This window comes from Carcharhinus amblyrhynchos, chromosome 5 (assembly GCF_965287045.1).
Source record: "Carcharhinus amblyrhynchos chromosome 5, sCarAmb.v2.hapA, whole genome shotgun sequence".
Classification (NCBI taxonomy): domain Eukaryota; kingdom Metazoa; phylum Chordata; class Chondrichthyes; order Carcharhiniformes; family Carcharhinidae; genus Carcharhinus; species Carcharhinus amblyrhynchos.
The window spans coordinates 29,982,975-30,005,017 of NC_137328.1; the positions used below are offsets into that span (position 1 = coordinate 29,982,975).

General features: G+C 41.8%; 1 protein-coding gene across 2 annotated transcripts in view; it reads left to right on the plus strand.

Annotated features, from left to right (window-relative positions):
• The window catches only part of psip1a (PC4 and SFRS1 interacting protein 1a), a 62,322-nt gene extending 53,513 nt beyond the window's left edge, over positions 1–8,809 (plus strand). For both annotated transcript variants that reach the window (XM_080188558.1, XM_080188559.1), the window contains exons 13-15: positions 5,482–5,713; positions 6,833–6,962; positions 8,653–8,809. In XM_080188558.1, coding sequence (XP_080044684.1) covers positions 5,482–5,713; positions 6,833–6,962; positions 8,653–8,740 — 450 coding nt within the window. In that variant the 3' untranslated portion in view covers positions 8,741–8,809. The remainder of the gene's footprint in view (positions 1–5,481; positions 5,714–6,832; positions 6,963–8,652) is intronic.
• The last annotated feature ends 13,234 nt before the right edge of the window (positions 8,810–22,043 follow it).

Consider the following 22,043-nt stretch of genomic DNA (forward strand, 5'->3'; position numbering starts at 1 on the left):
GCATTGTCTGTACCTTTAAGACTTGATTATCATCAAGCATTCCAACCATTATTTTTTAAATTGAGTTTGTGTCTTTGTATGCCCTATTTATGAATTGAAATCCCACTCACCTGATGAAGGAGCAGTGCTTCAAAAGCTTGTGGCTTTTGCTTCCAGATAAATCTGTTGGACTTTAACCTGATGTTGTGAGACTTCTTACTTTTAAAAAAAAACTTGCCTCATACATTTCCTTTAAACTTTACTCCCTCCACACTTTAAGCCTATGCCCCCTAGTAATTGACACTTCCACCCTGGCTGTCTTTTGACTACAGTAAGAAGTCTCACAACACTAGGTTAAAGTCCAACACGTTTATTTGGTAGCAAACGCCTCTAGCTTTCGGAGTGCTGCTCCTTCGTCAGTTGAGTGGGAGTTACAAAACTCAGTTTACAGGATAATGATTGGAACGCAAGGCTAATCAAATCTTAAAGGTACAGACGATGTGAGTGGAGAGAGTTGTGAGACTTCTTACTGTGTTTATCCCAGTCCAACGCCGACATCTCCACTCTGTCCATGCCCCTCATAATCTTGTAGACTCCTATCAGCTCGCCCCTCAACATCCATCGTTCCAGTGAGGACAAACCAAGAAATTGTCTGGAGTAAGGGGAAATGTAATGACATTAGGCAAACAATGGGACGAGTAAACTGGAAGGAGGTGTTCTTGGGGAAAAGTACTGAAGGAAAGTGGCAGATTTTCAAGGAATGTTTGACTGGAGCTCTGCACGACAACGTTCTGATGAAACAAGGAGGCTTTGGCAGGTCGCGGGAGCCGTGGTGCATGAAGGTTGTAGTGAACCTGGTCAGGAAGAAAAGAAAGGCGTATAAAAGGTTCAGAGAGCTAAGAGATGTTAAGGACCTAGAGGAGTATAAGGCTTGTAGAAAGGAGCTTAAAAAGAAAATTAGGAGAGCCAGAAAGGGACATGAGAAGGCCTTGGCGGGTAAGATTAAGGAGAATCCCAAGGCGTTCTACAAATATGTGAAGAGTAAAAGGATGAGGAGAAGAGATAGGACCTAATAAAAGGTGAAGGGGGAAAAGTCTGTGTGGAACCAGAAGAAATGGCAGAGGTGCTTAATGAGTACTTTGCCTCAGTATTCGCGGTGGAAAGTGATCTGGGAGGTTGTACTACAAGTTTGCGGCAGACTGAAAAATTGAGTATGTGGATGTTAAGAAAGAGAATGTGTTGGAACTTCTAAATTCTATCAAGATAGATAAGATGCCATGACCGTATGGGATGTACCCCAGGTTACTGTGGGAGGTGAGGGAAGTGATTGCAGAGCCCCTGGCGATGATCTTTGCATCGATGGAGACGGAAGAGGTTCTGGAGGATTGTGGGTGTGGCTCCTATTTTCAAGAAAGGGAACAGGGATAGCCCGGGAAAGTACCAACTGGTGAGTCTGACCTCAGTGGTTGGTAAGTTGATGGAGAGGATTCTGAGGGACAAGATTTATGAGCGTTTAGAGAAGTTTAGAATGATCAGAAATAGTCAGCACGGCTTTGTCAAGGGCAGGTCATGCCTTACGAGCCTAGTTGAGTTCTTTGACAATGTGACTGAACACATTGACGGAGTAAGAGCGGTGGACGTGGTTTACATGGACTTCAGCAAGGCGTTTGATAAGGTCCCCCATGCAAGACTTCTTGAGAAGGTGAGAGGACATGGGATCCAAGGGGCTTTGGCCTTGTGGATCCAGAACTGGCTTGCCTGCAGAAGGCAGAGAGTGGTTGTGGATGGGTCTTTTTCTGCATGGAGGTCAGTCACCAGTGGAGTGCCCCAGGGATCTGTTCTAGGACCCTTGCTGTTTGTCATTTTCATAAATGACCTGGATGAGGAAGTGGAAGGATGGTGGTGTTGTGGATAGTCTGGAGGGATGTCAGAAGTTGCAGCGTGACATAGATAGGATGCAAGACTGGGTGGGGAAGTGGCAGATGGACTTCAACGCGGATAATTGTGTAGTGGCCCATTTTGGCAGGACCGACAGGATGCAGGAGTACAATATCAAGGGTAGAAGTCTTAGCTGGGTTGAAGAGCAGAAGGATCTTGGGGTCTGGGTCCATAGGACTCTTAAATCGGCCTCGCAGGTGGAGGATGTGGTCAAGAAGGCGTATGGTGTACTGGCCTTCATTAATCGAGGGATTGAGTTTCGGGGTCAAGAGGTAATGCTGCAACTTTATAGGACCCTTGTCAGACCCCACTTGCAGTACTGTGCGCAGTTCTGGTTGCCTCACTACATGAAGGATGTGGAAGCTATTGAGAGGGTGCAGAGGAGATTTACAAGGATGTTGCCTGGATTGGGAGGCATGTCTTATGAAGATAGGTTGAGGGAGCTAGGTCTCTTCTCCCTGGAGAGACGAAGGTTGAGAGGCGACCTGATAGAGGTTTATAGAATGTTGAGAGGAATAGAAAGGGTGGATTTTCGGAGGCTATTTCCCAGGGCTGAAATGGTTGCTACGAGAGGACACAGGTTTAAGGTGCTGGGAAGCAAGTACAGAGGAGATGTTGGGGTAAGTTTTTCACTCAGAGGGTGGTGAGTGAGTAGAATCGGCTGCCGTTGGTGGTGGTAGAGGCGAACTCGCTGGGGTCTTTTAAAAGACTTCTGGATGAGTATATGGGATCTAATGGCATTGGGAGTTACAGATAGTTCTATGGCTTGGTAGGTATAGATGTGATCGGCGCAACTTGTGGGCCAAAGGGCCTGTTTGTGCTGTAGTGTTCTATGTTCTATAAATTTCTCCAACCTCTCATAGCAAATGTCCTCCTTGCCAGGCAACATCCTGATAAATCTTTTCTGTACTCTCTCCAAAGCCTCCATATTCTTCTGATAGTGTGGCGACCAAAATTGAACACTATATTGCAGGTGTGGCCTAACTTAGTTTCTATGAAGCTAAATGGCAGAACCCTTAGGAGTATTGATAGGCAAAGGGATTTAGGAGTACAGGTACACAGGTCGCTGAAAGTGGCAATGCAGATGGAGAAGGTAGTCAAGAAGGCAAACGGCATGCTTGCTTTCATCGGGCGGGGTATTGAGTGTAAAAATTGGCAAGTCATGTTGCCACTTCATAGAACCTTAGTTAGGCTGCACTTGAAATATAGTGTTCAATTCTGCTCACCACACTACCAGAAGGATGTGGAGGCTTTGGAGAGGGTACAGAAAAGATTTACCAGGATATTGCCTGGTACGGAGGGCATAAGCTATGATGAGAGGTTGGAGAAACTTGATTTGTTCTCATTGGAGCAACAGAGGTTGAGGGGTGGATAGTCAGAAGCTTTTTCCCAGAGTGGAAGTGTCAATTATTAGGGGGCACAGGTTTAACATGCAAGGGGCAAGGTTTAAAGGAGATGTACAGGGCAGATGTTTTACACAAAGTGGTGGGTGCCTGGAACTCGTTGCCGGGGGAGGTAGTGGAAGCAGATATGGTAGTACATGAATAGAATGGGAATAGAGGGATCTGGTCCCTGGAAGTTAAGGCGGGCAGTATGGTCAGTGCAGACTTGGAGGGCCGAAGGGCCCGTTCGTGTGCTGTAATGTTCTTTGTTCTAAACTCCATCTGCCAACTCTCTGCTCAAGTCTCCAACCAATTTATATTCTGCTGTATCTTCTGACGGTCTTCATCACTATGTGCAAATCCACCATCCTTTGTGTTGTCCACAAACTTACTAATCAAACCTGTTACATGTTCCTGTAAATCATTTATATATATCTAAATATATAATTTATTATTACAAACAGCAAAGGTCCCAGCACTAACCCCTGAGGAACGCCACTGTCACAGCCCTCCATTCAAAAATGCACCCTTCCACTGCCACCCTCTGTCTTCTATTAACAATGCTACCAAATAAACACGGCACAGTAGCACAGTGGTTGGGGCGGCACAGTAGTTAGCACTGCTGCTTCACAGCTCCAGGAACCTGGGTTCGATTCCCGGCTTGGGTCACTCTCTGTCTGTGTGGAGTTTGCACATTCTCCTCGTGTCTGTGTGGGTTTCCTCCAGGTGTTCCTGTTTCCTCAAAGATGTGCGGGTTAGGTTGATTGGCCATGATAAAATTGACCGTTAGTGCCCCGAGATGCATAGGTTAGAGGGATTAGTGGTAAAATATGTAGATATGGGCGTAGGACCTGGGTGGGATTGTGGTCGGTGCAGACTCGATGGGACGAATGGCCTCTCTCTGTATTGTAGGGTTTCTAAGATTTCTAAACCTGTTGGACTTTAACCTGGTGTTGTGAGACTTCTTAGTGTATTCTATCACAGAGTCAATTCTGTATCCAACTTGCCAGCTCACCCCTGATCCCGTGCAACTTCACCTTCTGTATCAGTCTGCCTTGAGCGACCTTGTCAAAGTCAAAGGCCTTGCCGAAGTCCATGTAGACAACATCCACTGCCCTACTCTCATCAATCATCTTTGTCACCTCCTCGAAAAACTCAATCAAGTTAGTGAGACATGACCCTTCTTCACGAAACTAGGCTGCCTCCACTAAAACATCCATTTATTTCCGAGTGGGAGTAAATCCTGTCCTAACGAATCCTCTCCAATAATTTCCGTACCACTGACAGTAAGACTTACTGGCCTGTAATTACCTGGATTATCTTAAACAAAGAAACAACATTGGCTATTCTCCAATCTTCTGGGATCTCCTCTTTATGTGGAGATGCTGGCGTTGGACTGGGGTAAGCACAGTAAGAAGTCTCACAGCACCAGGTTAAAGTCCAACAGGTTTATTTGGCAGCACAAGCTTTCAGAGTCTCGCTCCTTCACCAGGTGAGTGAGGACTTGTGTTTACAAACTCACTTTACAAGATAATAACATTATCTTGATGACATTACAAGATAATTACATCGAGTTTGTCTGTTTATGCACTTTTTGTGAACACAAGTCCTCACTCACCTGATGAAGGGGCAAGATTCCGAAAGCTTGTGCTGCCAAATAAAACTTGGTCTTTAACCTGGTATTCTGAGACTTACTGTACCTCCCCTGTAGCCAGTGTGTCATAGCAGCATGTCTCGCATTGGTGCTGGAGTTGTGAATGACATGTTATTTATTGTAAAGAATGAGCTGTGCTATGAAGAAGTTATGCTCATCCAATCCATTGATGTACACGGTTATAATTTTGCTCTCAGGCCTTCCAGAAGCATTCAAACACAGACAGACGCAGGTTTTGTGCAGCAGATGACTTTAAACTAAACAAAAGCACTATTTAGAAGCTTGTAGTGCAGTAGCATTTGGGCTGATTTTACAAAAGTTATACTGGGGTGTTTTGCCACAAGAATTGCCTATCCTTGGCCTTGCAGCTAAAGCAAAGAATACTGGTATTTAATGCTGTATAGTTTCTTGTACTGTAGGATTTGTATCTTTAGTGCTGGGAAGACCCAAGTCTTAATTAGATGGTTCAACATTAATTTTCTACCAGTAATATGGGATTATGTTCTTATTGGTTTTCCCTTATGACAGATGCGAAACTACAAAGCCAGTCAAGATATCATGTTCAAGGCAGATATGATCTACAACAAATTCAAATCCATGTTCTTGGTTGGTGAAGGTGATTCTGTGATTGCGCAAGTACTGAATAAATCACTCGCTGACCAGCGGCAGCATGAGGAAGCAATCAAGGCACGAGAGCAAGAGAAGAAGAGTGATCAACTGGAAACTAGCAAAGTTGAAAACACAGAGGAGCAATTGACTGGTAAAGTTCATCCCCCTGCTTCCAGTTCTTGCCGCTTTTGAATTAACTGAACGCATTGGATTCTGTTCAGTTCCCTATTCTTGAATATGGTGGGTGAAAATTAGTCTCCTGTGATTTGTGATTTGAGACAACATATTTTTTTCAACTGCTGTTTGTTCAGAGCAAGATATTTGACTCTGATCGGAGTATCCTGTCACCTTTTGATCTACAGATCACGTTGATGTCTTTTCTGAGTATCAGAAGATATTTTTGCATGGACAGGTAGTTTGCCTGATGCACCCCATCAGGAGAACCAGTGGGCTGGCCTTAAGTGTCCCCTACCATTTCAACTTGTCCAGATTGGGTCGCCCAGTCAGGTTGGGTAGCCTAACCAGGATTATCCAATGCCATAGGAGCTTTGCTGCCTATCAAAAGACTGTCCCTGAGGAAAAACCTTCAAGGATTCTTAATGTTTAAGAACAGTAAGCTTTGTCCACCTTCCAATATATTCACATCTCATTATTATGTTTGTTTAGCTGGTAGGGGAGAGGAGACTGGAGGGAGTAAAGCTTTGAACTCAAAACATGGTATATCTATTTCAAGCCTCCAGAGTGTTTTCTAATACTTAATGTTGGAGAAATTTTTGACCTGTTTATAGAAGCCAGCAGCTTCTCCTGGATTCTTAACTACAAAATGCAGATGCAGAAGCTTGCAGTTTCATGTGTCCTGATGCTAAACGTGCTAAAGCTAGCCTAGTAGGTGGCATGGTGATCAGGCAAGGCTCTTTTTCCTGGTTAGTATCCAGAGACTGATTTTTATGTGGACATTTGAGTGTAGAACAAGTTGAGGTCCAGTTGTGAAGTATCCTGCAGTTAGACAATTGACACTTGATGCCTTTATTCACATATACCAAATGAAAAGAGACTCCCTCCAGGAAAGAATAGAAAATTGGTGCAGATTTCTTTTGTACCGCTGTAGTTTATTGCAATATGCAATTTGAGTGAAATTTTCAATGTTTTCTCCTGTGCTAAGATCTTTGGAACTGCTAGTGATGTATCATGTGTCATACTCAGCTCTTGCTAAGGAATACATGCAGCTTCTGTAATCTAGTTAATTGATCTCTTTCTTACTTGCTGTTAGCTACTAAAACAGTGAATGGCGAAGTTATATCACAGGATGCAGAGAAAAGCCAATCCTTGAAACGAACAGAGAACAAATCTGGAGATGAAAAGAAGAATAAATCGGATACTGTGCAGCTGCCACAAAACAGGTTGGTGCATTGAAGTGAAGCCTAAAGCTTTGTGGACAATACAGTCCATTATGAGGATCTGGATCTGAAGTGATCTCTAATTATTTTGATGTGTTAGTTGCTTTTGTAGGTAAGCTGGCAGACAGGTAGGATGGTAGAGCAAAGTCCAAAAGATGCCATTAATTGGTTAGGCTGTAATGGAGAGATTATGCTAAGATGCAGTCAGCGGCATTTTGGTGCTGAGCAGCGTTAGGTACAGCTCAAGGGTCCTGACACTCCTTAGTTTCATACCAACAGAATTACCTTCAGGCAAAGAATTACCAGGAGATATACAAGAGGGCTTTCATCATGAAGTTCTTATTCAACACAGACATCACATTAGCTAGCACAAAGTACACAATTTCAGTATTGACAATGGGGGCTTGCTGTTAAATAAATTTCCCAATTCTGATGCTCATATTTCAACTACTGCTGCTCCTCCAAAGGAGCTGAGCCCTCCCCCTTCTCCTGTTGGTTGTGTGTTCCTTGTGGCTTCTGGTGGATGGCTGTGGATTAACTAACTGCCTGTGCCAGCTCTGTTTGTTTCAATCTAATACTGTATTTATACAGTAACTTTAATGTAGCATATTGACAACAAGCCAAAGCAGGATTGAGGAAAAGCTTGGTCAAAGTGGTAGATTTTAACAAATGTTTCAAAGGAAGAGAGGGTTAAGGAGTTTGTAAGTAAAGCGATTATATCTAAACTTGTGTTATTTTTAATAAAATCAGAATAATGGTATTACTGTGATTTTTCCTAATCTATAAAAACATTTTGACTCTTTAGTAACATGCCAGAGAAATTGCATAGACAATCTTATCAATCTGGATTTTGAACCTAAATCCCATGGATAACTTTGCTTTCTTATTGACCTTTAACATCTAATGAGGTATAGTTGATGAAAAATAGAAGTAGAGTTTATTTTTATGAAGAATATTATGCCTTTGTAATCTGCAGCTTGTTAAATTCTCAAAGTTAACTCTATCTAATTTATACTTAGTGGCATGCAGCAACATGGCTGTTCTTTGTGGCTTCATGCAACTTCTTAAGTCTTAAGCATTGAATTATATTTGGCCTCTTTGTTGAATGCGTAAGAACTAGTTTACTCCCTGGAAATGCATCCTGAGCGTTCTTTATGGTAGATAATTACAAATATTTTCACTTTTATGCTTTTGCACTACACTGCTTCCCCCAGTACCTTATCTTGTCTCCAGAAAACTATAATATGATTCAGTGCTGTTTCCCAGAACCCCAGTCAAATTGGTTATTTTCCTTCTCATTCTCCTTCTGAGACTCAGAGGATTGGCTGTTGTAATCTGCTGCAATTCACTGGACTAAACTGAGTCACTTCAAAATATAAGGAACGTAACCTCCGGGCCAGATCCTATCACTGCTTGAAATTTGCGCATCAATGATGGGAGAAAGTCATTATTGTACAGCAGTAGAGAATGGGAACTCACTTTCTTCTGTAACCCAGGAATGTTGTTGAGTTAGGGTGATTCAGCACAGAGGATCCAAGCTGTCCTTTGTGTTCAGTGCCGTTTTAATTGATGTCTTCACTAATTTAGTTAATGGAGGTGAGGAAAATAATAATCATGCCTTGGGTCTGCAATGAATTGTATTTTAATCAAATAAAATGCAACCATGTAAATCAGTACTTTCTGTTGATTTCAGTGAATCCGATGCATCCCAGTTGGCGAAACAACCATCAGCCAATACCGAGACTGGTCAGATGGAGAAAGGATTGGCTGCTGAAAGCTGAACAGCTCCAACCTGCATATTATCACCAAATTTAAAATGTAGCTCCTAGCACAAGTGTTGTCGGGGGGTGGGGGGTGTGGGGAGAGGGGGGGTTTAGTGCTTTTGTTTCCCTATTTTGTAACTTCTGATTTGTAGACAACTTGCTACTTGACATTGGATATCATAAAACCTCCCAGAAAAACAGCGTAGTAACAAATAAGCACATAATAGTGTTTCACCACATAGAACTGCCAAAGCCTAGGTGTACATTTTTCATTTGGTTTCTTTTTCTCCCTTTGTTCAAAATGGTTTATAAAATGACTGGAGGGTGATGGGTTTTCCCTTGTTTTTGGATGTGTATAGTAATTCAGTGGCGTTTTTATGTTGATATGGTGTACCATTTTATTTTGTATTAACCTGTTATGAGGCCAAATCTGCTTTAACGCCAAATAATGAAAACTAGTTTTTGTCCCTGCACGTTCAATTGCAGGTAGGATCATTAAGAAACCTCCATGTATTTGTTTTTATTCAGTCTTTTTTACACTATGCTTTGTTCTAGTAAATTTCATTAAGTTTTTGCATAACAGCATTTTTGCTCTTTTTTATAGCATCCTGTAACTGTTCTACATGAAGATGTTATTGAATGGTTATCGTAAACTAAGAGCTCCAAATTGCTGCTTATTTTTTTATACTAATGTCTTTGTAATAGTGAATGCTTCCACTTCAGATAAGCTACAGAAGCATTTCTGACGTGTTGCATTTTGCTTTGTCTGTCGTGAAAGGGCTTAGGCCTTAACTTTGCTGTAAACTTGCACCAAAATAAATGTTGGTTTGTTAACACTGTGATCGATACTTTTATTTTGCATTTAAAAAAAAATTACGACGAAAATAATTGAGGGAAGGGCTGTGAATGTAGTTTATATGGGCTTTAGTAAGGCATCTTGCAAGTTCCTATGTAGCAGACAGGTACAAAAATTAAAATCAAGGGGGATTTGGGATGGGCTGGCTAGATGAATAGTGCCAAGGATTGTCAGAGGATACACAGGACATAGATAGATTGGAGACTTGGACATAGAAATGGCAGATGGAGTTTAATCTGGACAATCAAATTTAGATGTGAACCTAAACATATAGAGGGATCTGGACAGGCAGGTTACAATTCCTTAAAAGGACAATACAGGTGGCCAAGGTGATTTAAGAAGGCATATGGCATGCTTGCCTTCATTGGCCAGAGCATTGAGTATAGGAGTTGGGAAATTGTGTTGAAGCTATATAAAGCCTTGGTTAGACCGCATTTGGAATATTGTGTGCAGTTCTGGTCACCACATTACCAGAAGGACATGGAAGCTTTGAAGAGAGTGCAAAGAAGGTACTTAGGATGATGCCTGGTCTCAAGGGTGTTGACTATGAAGTTATAGCTGGGGGAAAGGTAATTTTGAGGCTATTAGGCGAGATTTAGGATACATAGGGTGGAGTAGGAAACTGCAGGGGCTGGGAACAACTGAAATGTGGAGCTTATTCAAGGAGCAGCTACTGCAAGTCTTTGATAAATATGTACCTGTCAGGCAAGGAGGAAGTGGTCAAGCGAGGGAACCGTGGTGTACTAAGGAAGTTGAATCCCTGGTGAAGAGGAAGAAGGAGGCTAATGTAAAGATGAGACATGAAGGCTCAGGGCACTGGGAGAGTTACAAATTAGCCAGGAAGGAGCTAAAGAGAGTGTTAAGAGCTAGAAGAGGACATGAGAAGACTTCGGCAGATAGGATCAAGGAGAACCCTAAAGCTTTCTATAGGTATGTCAAGAATAAAAGATTGGTTAGGGCCAGTCAGAGACAGTAGTGAGAAGTTGTGCGTGGAGCCTGAAGAGATAGGAGAGGCACTAAATGATTATTTTTTTGACTTTTTCCTGCGTGAATATTGACAATGTAGTCGAGAATACTGAGATACAGGCTTTTAGACTAGACGGGATTGAGGTACATAAGGAGGAGGTGTTAGCAATTCTTGAGAGTATGAAAATAGATAAGTCCCCTCGGCCGGGTGGGATTTACCCTAGGATTCTCTGGGAGGCTAGGGAGGAGATTGCAGTGCCTTTGGCTTTGATCTTCTTGTCATTGGCTACAGGTATAGTGCCGTAAGACTGGAGGATAGCAAATGTTGTCCCCTTGCTCAAGAAGAGGAGCAGGGACCATCCTGGGAATTATAGACCGGTGAGCCTTACTTATAGAACATAGAACAGTACAGCACAAACAGGCCCTTCGGCCCACGAGTTGTGCCGAACACATCAACACCTACCAATCTATAGACCTATCTATAACCCCCAATCCCAACTGCGCACAGTACTCCAAATGAGGCCTGACAAGGGTCTTATAAAGTTGTGGGCAAAGTTTTGGAAAGAATTATAAGGGATAGGATTTATAATCATCTAGAGAGAAATAAATTGATTAGAGATAGTCAACACGGTTTTGTGAAGGGTAGGTCGTGCCTCAAACATTATCGAGTTTTTTGAAAAGGTAACATTATCGAGTTTTTTGAAGTGCAGAAGGATCTTGGGGTCCGGGTCCACAGGACTCTTAAATCGGCCTCGCAGGTGGAGGATGTGGTCAAGAAGGCGTATGGTGTACTGGCCGTCATTAATCGAGGGATTGAGTTTAGGAATCGGGAGGTAATGCTGCAACTTTATAAGACCCTTGTCAGGCCTCATTTGGAGTACTGTGCGCAGTTCTGGTCGCCTCACTATAGGAAGGATGTAGAAGCTATTGAAAGGGTACAGAGGAGATTTACAAGGATGTTGCCTGGACTGGGAGGTATGCCTTATGAAGTTAGGTTGAGGGAGCTGGACTCTTTTCCCTGGAGAGACGAAGGTTGAGAGGCGACCTGATAGAAGTTTATAAAATGTTGAGTGGAATAGATAGGGTGAATTCTCAGAGGCTATTTCCCCAGGTTGAAATGGTCGCTACGAGAGGACACAGATTGAAGGTGCGGGGAGGCAAGTACAGAAGTGATGTTAGGGGTAAGTTTTTCACTCAGAAGGTGGTGAGTGAATGGAATCGGCTGCCGTCAGTGGTGGTGGAGGCGAACTCACTGGGGTCTTTTAAAAGACTTCTGGATGAGTATATGGAATTTAATGGGATTGGGGGTTATAGATAGGTCTATAGATTGGTAGGTGTTGATGTGATCGGCGCAACTCGTGGGCCGAAGGGCCTGTTTGTGCTGTAGTGTTCTATGTTCTATGTAACCAAAGAGGTGGATAAGGGTGAGGCAGTTGATGTGGCGTATTTGGATTTTAGCAAAGCATTTGATAAGGTTCTCTGTGTCGGCTACTGCAGAAAATGCAGATGCATGGGATTGAGGGTGATTTAGTGGTTTGGATCAGGAATTGGCTAGCTGATAGAAGACAGAGGGTGGTGGTTGATGGGAAATATTCAACCTGGAATTCAGTTACTGGTGGTGTACCTCAGGGATCTGTTTTGGGGCCACTGCTGTTTGTCATTTTTATAAATGATGTAGAAGGATGGGTTAGTAAATTTGCTGACGACACCAAAGTTGGATGAGTTGTAGACAGTGAGGATGGTTGTTACAGTTTGCAGAGGGACATAGATAAGCTGCAGAGCTGGGCTGAGAGGTGGCAAATGGAGTTTAATGTGGAAAAGTGTGAGGTGATTCACTTTGGTAAGAGTAACAGGAGTACAGAATATAGGGCTAATGGAAGGACTCTTGGTAGTGTCGATGAGCAGAGAGATCTCGGGGTACATGTGCATAGATCCCTGAAAGTTGGCACCCAGGTTGATAAGGTTGTTAAGAAGGCATATGGTGTGTTAGCTTATATTGATAGAGGGATTGAATTTCAGAGCTGTGAGGTCATGTTGCAACTGTACAAAACTCTGGTGCGGCCGCACTTGGGAGTATTGTGTACAGTTCTGGTCGCTGCATTATAAGAAGGATGTGGAGGCATTGGAAAGGGTGCAGAGGAGGTTTACCAGGATGTTGCCTGGTATGGTGGGAAAGGCTGAGGGACTTGAGGTTATTTTCGTTAGAAGAAGGTTAAGAGGTGACCTAACTGAGGCATACAAGATGATCAGAGGGTTAGATAGGATGGATAGTGAGAGCCTTTTTCCTTGGATGGTGATGGCTACTATGAGGAGACATAGCTTTAAACTAAAGGGTGGTAATTATAGGATGGATGTCAGGTAGGTTCTTTACTCAGAGGGTAGTAAGGACATGGAATGCCCTGCCTGTAGCAGTTGTGGACTTGCCAACTTTAAGGGCATTCAAATGGTCAGTGGATAGGCATATGGATAACATTGGAATAGTTTAGGTTAGAGGATCATTAAATTGAACATAAGAACATAAGAAATAGGAGCAGGATAGGATTGGTTCCACTGGTCGGCACAACATCGAGGGCCGAAGGGCCTGTACTGTGCTGTTATGTTCTATGAGTGGTTGAATAAACTAGGATTATTTTCACCGGAAATCCAGAGGCTGAAGGGGGAATCTGATAGAGGTCTACCAAATTATAAGCGGCATAGACAGGATGCATAGAGGCTTCTTCCTAGATTGGAAGTGTCAATTACAAAATTGCACACAATATTCCAAATGCTGCCTAACCAATGTTCTATATAGCTGCAACATGAATTCCCAACTCTTATACTCAGTGCCCTGGCCAATGAAGGCAAGCATGACGTATGCCTTCTTAATCACCTTGGACCCACAAAGATCTGTATCTGAACTATTTGATTCCTTTCCACTGCATGGTGCAAGTTAATTAATTGTGAATGGAGGTATAGGGGAATGCATTGTGGTAATGTCACTGGACTAATAATCTGGAGGCCCAGGCTAATGTCATGGGGACATGGGTTCAAATCCACCACAGCAGTTGAAACTATTGTCAATTGACATTAAAAAGCCATCTGGATTACTTATATGGTTTAGGGAAGAAAATCTGGCAAGACTGCAGACTCTGCTGACCAACCACTTCAGAAAAGTCAAAACATAATATGTACCTGCACAAGATGGACTGGAACAGTTCAAGAAGATGACTCACCACTGCCAGCTCAAGGACAGACGGGGATGGGTGACAGATTGATCCTGGCCTTGCCAGTAATGATCTCTTCCTTGAGGTACCATGACTTCAGAGGGTGAGGTCACATGAACATCCATTGGATTATGCTTGCGAAGGTATTGCAGTGATTGCAGCAAAACCCACAAAAATAGACATTAGGCCTGAAATCCTGCACCAAGTGCAGTTTTATATTGAGACAGCCCAACCTGTGTCCTGCAAAAGCACTGATTAGTACCTGTACTCTAGCACAAAACAGAACTGGAACAAAGAAAATTACAGCACAAGAACAGGCCTTTTGGCCCTCCAAGCCTGCACTAACCATGCTGCCCAACTTACCTGAAACCTCCTATTCCTCCAGGGACCATATCTCTCTTTTCCTGTCCCATTCATGTACTTGTGAAGACGCTCCTTAAAAGTCACTACCATATCATAGAACATAGAACATTACAGCGCAGAACAGGCCCTTCGGCCCACGATGTTGCGCCGACCAGTTACAAAACAATGACCCACTAACCTAAACCAATCCCTTCTCGTCCATAAACCTATCCACGGATCTCTTAAACGCCCCCAAACTAGGCGCATTTACAACTGCAGCAGGCAGGGCATTCCAATCCCTCACCACCCTCTGGGCAAAGAACCTACCCCTGACATCCGTCCTATAACTACCACTATCTGCTTCCACTACTTCCCCAGGCAACGAGTTCCAGGCACCCACCACTCTGTGTAAAAAATATGCCTCGTACATCACCTTTGAACCTTGTCCCTCACATGTTAAACCTGTGCCCCCTAATAATTGACTCTTCCACCCTGGGGAAAATCTTCTGACTATCCACTCTGTCCATGTCTCTCGTAATCTTGTAGACTTCTATCAGGTCTCCCCTCAACCTCCATCGCTCCATTGAGAACAAACCAAGTTTCTCCAACCTCTCCTCATAGCTAATGCCCTCCATACCAGGCAACATCCTGGTAAATCTTTTCTGTACCCTCTCCAATGCCTCCACATCCTTCTGATAGTGTGGCGAGCAGAATTGAACACTATATTCTAAGTGTGGCCTAACTAAGGTTCTATAAAGCTGCAACGTAAACTAGTTCACAGGAAAACTAGGCTGAGGTTTGTCTTTTAACAAAAAGTCATAAATTACTCAGCCTGCCTACGTTCGTGATCATAGAATATAATAATGGTGCTTAGTTGTTAGCAATTTGATGATATGAAACAAAAATGATGGCAAGTAGGCGAGGGCCATATCCTTGGGGCATTTTGAAATAGAGTTCTATGGGAGCCTGTACTCTTCAGACCAATTAATCGAATGAATTAAACCAAGACAGGATAAATTGATTTTAACCCTGAGCAAAAGTATGTTGGAAATGTCTCTCTGTATCACAGAGCAAATATAGAATATTAGGATAAGACATATTATTGGCAAAATGATGTAGGAGGGAGGATTTTAGATTCCTGGGACATTGGGACTAATTTTTGAGGTAGGAGGGACCAAATTGGGTGGAACAAATAGCATGAGAGTAAAGCATAGTTCAGAAATGATGGATCAAACAGTGCAAATGCAAGACAGTGGAAGTGCGAATACATGTGAGGTAAATGAGACTAGTAAGCTGCACGCACAAGTCACCACATAGGATTGTGATTATCATGGCAATAAAATACCTGGCTTGAAATAGGATTGGGAATTTAATATTCCATGCTGCAAGAAAAGAGGTGGGGTGCTGGTAGTATTGAAACTAAAATAAACTTATTTTGGTATTACAGAAATGAATTGTATTGTTGGAAAGACTATTTATTTGATGGAATTTTGTTATGAATGGCCCATTAGTCATAAAATGACTTTTTTGAGATTAATCACAATCATTCAACACTTCTCTTAACCTGTCTGCAGCTTTTGGCATAGTTGACCACCAATGCTTCTCTGCATCTGGACGGGTCTTCCTTAGCTTGTTTCCATTCTTATCTAGCTAATTGTGGCCAGAGGATTGACTGTAATGGCTTCAATTTGCACTTGGTTATCTCTGGAGATCCTGAAGAAGCTATTCTATGCCCCTTTCTAATTATCCACATACCACTCCTTAGTGAGATCATTGAAAAGTACATCACATTCCACATGTATGCCAGTAACATTTACCTCTAACACATCATCTCCTTTGATCCTGTCAGCTGCCTCCAAATCATATTAGCTGACCTCTCGTACTGGGTGAGCTGAAATTTCCTCCTACCAAATGTAGGGAAGTCTGAAATTTGTCATCTTTGGCTCTAGCACAAAATTCCATGTCCACTTTTCTATCCCTGGTAACTGTCCAAAGCAGAGCAACAAAGTTTGCCACTTTGGTGTGTCTGATTTCAAGGAGAGTTGCTGACCACATATCCGCACCATCATCAAGACTTGTCTATTCCACCTCCAAACAATGAGAACTTCAGCTCTGAATCTCTCATCCATGACTTTGATGCCTCTAAACTAGCCTATTTCTAATTCTTTCCTGACTAGTCTCCCTCTTCTACCCTATATAAACTTGAGTGTATCTGAAACTCTACTGCCCTTTCATCCATTGCCCCTGCGCTTTCTCTCTGTGCCTCAATTTTAAAATCTTCAAACTTATCTTCAAGTCATAAGAGCATTAGAACTAGGATCACGAGTAGGCCATTTAGCCCCTTGAGCCTGCTCCGCCATTCAATAAGACCATGCCTGATCTTTTTGTAGTCTCAACTCCATTTACCCACCCGTTCACCATAACCCTTAATTCCTTTACTGTTCAAAAATGTATCTATCTTTGCTTAAAAAAAATTCAACAAGGTAGCCTCAACTGCTTCACTGGGTAGAGCATTCCAGAGATTCACATTCCTTTGGATGAAGAATTTCCTCTTCAGCTCAGTCCTAAATCAGCTCCCCCTTATTTTGAGGCTATGTTCTGGTTTCATCTGCCAGTGGAAACAACATCCTTGTTTCTATCTCATCTATTCCCTTCATAATTTTATATGTTTCTATAAGATCCCCCCTCATTCTTCTAAATTCCAATGAGTATAACCCCAGCCTACTTGGTATTTCCTCACAAGCCAACCCTCTCAAGTCTGGAATCAATCTAGTGACTCTTCTCTGCACCTCCTCCAATGTCAGTATATCCTTTCTCAAGAAAGGAGGTTATACAATACCCGAGGCCTCACCAGCATCTCATTCATCTGCAACATAACCGCCTTGTTTTTAAACTCCATCCCTCTAGCAATGAAGGGCAAAATTTCATTTGCCTTCTTCATCACCTGCTGCACCTGCAAACCAACTTTTTGTGATTCATGCACAACGACACCCAGGTCCCTCTGCACAGCAACGAGCTGCAATTTTTTTACCATTTAAATAATAGTCCATTTTGCTATTATTGCTACTACCTTGTGCATGAGTCGCAAAAACCCAGCTTGCAGGTGCAGCAGGTGGTCAGGAAGGCGAATGGGATGCTGGCCTTCATAGCAAGGGGGATTGAATATAAAAGTAGGGAGGTCTTGCTGCAGCTGTATAGGGCATTGGTGAGGCCGCAGCTGGAGTACTGTGTGCAGTTTTGGGCGCCGCACCTGCGCAAAGATATTTTGGCCTTGGAGGGAGTGCAGAGGAGGTTTACTAGGATGATACCGGAGTTGAGGGGGTTGAGCTATGAGGAGAGGCTGAATAAACTGGGCTTGTACTCGTTAGAGTTTAGAAGAATGAGGGGAGATCTCATTGAGACGTATAAGATGATGAATGGGATGGATAGGATAGAGGTGGAGAGACTCTTCCCGCTCAAAAAAGACAGTAGGACTAGGGGGCACAGCCTCAAGATAAAAGGGGGGCGGTTTAGAACGGAGTTGAGGAGGAACTTCTTCACTCAAAGGGTGGTGAATCGCTGGAATTCTCTGCCCGTTGAAGTGGTGGAGGCTGCCTCGCTAAATATTTTTAAGACGCGGGTTGATGGGTTTTTGATAAGAGAGGGGATTAAGGGTTATGGGGAGAGGGCGGGAAAGTGGAACTGAGCAGCGACAGATCAGCCATGATCTTATTGAATGGCGGGGCAGGCTCGAAGGGCCAGATGGCCTACTCCTGCTCCTATTTCTTATGTTCTTATGTTCTAAAATGAGTAACCTCACATTTACTAACATTGTATTCCATTTGCCAAATCCTTACCTTAAACTATCCCTTAGCAGATGTTCAGTGCCTTCTACACACTTGGCCCTATCACTCGTTTTAGTGTCATTTGCAAACTTTCACACCACACTTGGTCCCCAACTCCAAATCATCTATGCAAATTGTAAATTGCGGTCCCAACACTGATCCCTGAGGCACACCACTAGTCACTGATTACCAGCCAGGAAAACACCCATTTATCCCCATTCTTTGCTTTGTGTTAGTTAACCTATCCTCTATCCATGCTAATACATTATCCGTAATGCTGTGCACCTTTTTCTTATGCTGCAGCCTTTTGTGTAGCACCTTGTTGAATGCCTTCTGGAAATCCAGATACATCACATCCACTGGTTCCCCGTTGTCCACCGTGCTCATAATGTCCTGAAAGAATTCTACTAAATTAGTTAAACATTACCTGCCTTTCATGAACCCATGCTTTGTCTTCCCCACTGAACAATTTCTATCCAGGTGTCTCGCTATTTCAAGCATTTTCCCCACTACAGAAATTAAGCTGGCCTATAGTTACCCGCCTTTTGTCTATCTTTTCTTTAAAATAGTGGCATCACATTTGCTGTTTTCAAATCTGCTGAAACTGCTCGAGAGTCCAGCAAACTTTAGTAGATTACCACGAGTGTATTTGCTATTTCCCCTGCTATCGCTTATATTACATTGGCCCTTCCAAAGCCTTGCCTTCCCTGTACCTTTAGGCTCCTTCAGTCCTGTAAGTTTTTGAAAAGCCCGTGTCATTCTAGTTCTGGCTTCTTACAGTGTTCCGATTTTAATTTTGCCACAATTGGAAACTGTGCCTTAAGCTGCCTGGGGGAGTTGTGGAATTCCCTCCCCAGACCCCTCTGTCTCTTTTAAGGCTCTCCTTAAATTGTCTTTCATCACACATTTGGTCATCAGCCCCGAATGTTCCTTTCCTTCCATTTTGGTACCAAAAAACATTCTGAAACTTCCCTAAAATACCTCAAAATGAATAAAAATTTTAAATATGCTACAAGTTTTTATTGTTGAATTCAGGAACAAGTTGGAAGAACTACAGAACAGTAATAAAGGATGTCTTGAAAAAGCTACAGATCAGTATTATAGGATGTCATAGTCTCTGTAGGAATCAGTAACATTTATATCTTTTCTGGAAATCTGAGAACCCACATACTTACTAAAAGAATGAAACCACAAGGTCTTCAAATGAAAAAAAGAATTTTACCACACAAACATCAATGACTTAAATACTAATACCCCTGCTCAAAGATGTTAAAAGAACAATGAACACAATTGCTGATGCTCATAAGTGGAACACCTTGATTCAAATTTCCTTCTACATCCTAAATTGGTGTAGAAAATCTGATTTTCTGAGCAGAGAATCAAATACTTAGCAAAAATTATAGGATTAACCACTTGGTCTCACTACTATTTCAAAGACTCATAAGGGTTGAGATTTGTTGGGCCTTTCACTTACTTTGTGTAAGGTCCTTTCAGATCCCCTCCAACTGGCCCATGGTTGTAGACTCCCAATTCATTAGAGGCATCATAGCACCTTGGGCGTAGCCATTTCTATTCAAAACCCTCCTGCTTCTAACGTTCTTTGACTTTCTCTTCTGCTTGGAGTCCTTCAGTTATCAAAGATTTAAAATTCTTAGCCAGCATATAGAATTACAACTGAATTCTGCTTGAAAGAAATGTTTCCTGCTGCCAAATTGTTCTAACTTCTTAGTCTTGTTTAAAAACAGGACCATCCAGAGGAATCTACTCCCCAAGTAATTAACTTTTGTTTAAACTTTAATTTACTGTTATCTTCCAGGCAATTTGATCACATGAATAATTATAGAATGCAAGTTGCTTTTTACAAGAAATCATCCTCCAGAGAAATGTACTTCTGAATAGGATCACTATCCCAATATAAACCCCAGTCTTCTCCCAAAAGTGCAGGGAATATTTTAATAATTTTATAGAAGAATTTTAATAGAAAAATAGCTTAAATCAGATGAAAAAGGATCAATCTGGCTCAGATGGGTTAGATACAAAGTTAACAGACAAGATAGTAATTGAACAATGGGAGGAATTTAAAGTGTATTTCAAAGTGGTTCAGGTACAGAATAGACACATTTTTTTAAGAGAGAAAGGAAGGTTTACAGTTTGTTGGGTGACTAAAGGTATAAAAAGTAAAATTAGGAAAATATGAGACTAATGACAAAGATAAGATCCATAATACAATGAAGAACCTAGATAAACAAGATGGTCGAGAAAGGAATAAGAGAAGTAAGGTGAGAATTGATAGTGGCTAGCATAACAAGGAACTTAAAAGTCTTTCATAAACACATGAATGTGAAAAGGATAGACGAAAGAAGGGTGAGCTGATCAGGGACCAAAAAGGAAGTATTCTTGTGAAGGCAGATAACACAGTTGATGTAATAAATGAATACTTCCTTACTTATGGAAGAGGATGCAGAGTGTAGCAGTAAAGAATAACGGTAGTACAATATCAGATAAGAAATAAGAGCAAAACTATACATGCCTCTGGAGCCTGTTCCTCCACTGAATAGGTTAAAGGCTGATCTACAGCTTCATCTCCACTTTTTTGCCCAATATATTTGATTCTCCTAGTGCCCAAAATCTATCTTTTGCCTTGAATATAATCAATGATTAAGCATTAATAGCTCTCTGGGCTACAGAATATCAAAGATTCACATCCCTCTGAAGAAATTTTCCCCACCACAAATAGCCAACCCCTTATCATGAGATTATTTCCCCCTGTTTTAGACTCCTCAGAAGAAACAGCCTGTCATCTACACTATCAAGCCCAATCAGAAACATATATTTCAATGAGATCATCTCTCATACTTCTGAACTCTGAGTATCAGCCTGTTCTACTCAATTTCTCCTTAAAGGATCCTATCTCAAGAATCAGTTTAATTTGTTGCACTGCCTCTGATGTATGTATATCCTTCCTTAAGTATGAAAACTAAGAATGTAAATAGTATTCCAACGTGGTCTTACCAAAACTTTATACATGTAGATTGTAAATAGCTGAGACCCCAGCACTGAATCTTGTGATATCCCATGGCCAACATGAAAATAACCCTTTTATTCCTACAATATTTGTTGTCTTCCAATCGCTCCACAATCTAGGGATTTCAGAACATCACAATCAATTTGTCCACCATCTCTGCAGTAACCTCTTTTAGAATTGAGGATGAAGGCCATCAAGCTCAGGGAATTTGTCAGTTTATAGTCCCAACAATTTCTAGTAATTTTTCTTTACTAATCATTCTCAATAGGTCCTTATTCCAACTACTTATGATAATCTTTTGTATTTTTTACTGTGAAGACAGGTGCAATTCTTTTTAAAATTTCATTCCTTTCTCAGAGTCACAAAGCCAATGTGCCAAGTGGATAGGACAATCCTTAATCCATCTCCTTACTTGCTCTTAAAATCAACTCAAATTGAATCTAATTCATGGTCTCCACAAAAGAGGCATACAAGATCCAAGCTGACAGGAAGACACCTGATCTTGGGCTTGATCTTAACCAAAAGACCAAATACAGGTACAAAATGTTTGTTTAACATTCTGCCATTTCCTTCAGCACCATTTTATCAGCCTCAAAATGATCCATGCTTATTTGCATCACTCTTCCTTTTTACATACTTATAGAAGCACCAAGAACCCTGATCATTTAATCTCATTTTACTTTCTTTATAATTTTCTTCATCATTCTTTGCTGGATTTTAAAACTCTGCTGATCTTCAGGCTTACTATTCTTTGTTCATCATAGATGGATCACTTTCAATGTATTTGTATTTATTCCTATTGGCTCATGCAGCGTATTAATGTACTGGTCAGAAATGATGTAATAGACCATAGCATAGCGAACAATGAGAAAGACCAGTCATGGAAGAGATCACACACCTTTAATAAACTCTGTTCATTTTTAATCAAAGTCTGACTCACGTATCATGTTTTCAATACACAACAAAAATGGGTGATGAGAACTATTGATGTGCGCTTGCTAGCCACCGGAAAGAAGAAATTAACTGAGGAAAGTTTGGAATGAAAGGAAAAGAACTTTCACATGTGATATAAGAGTAGTGGGCTAGGTGGGTATGAGTAAACGTA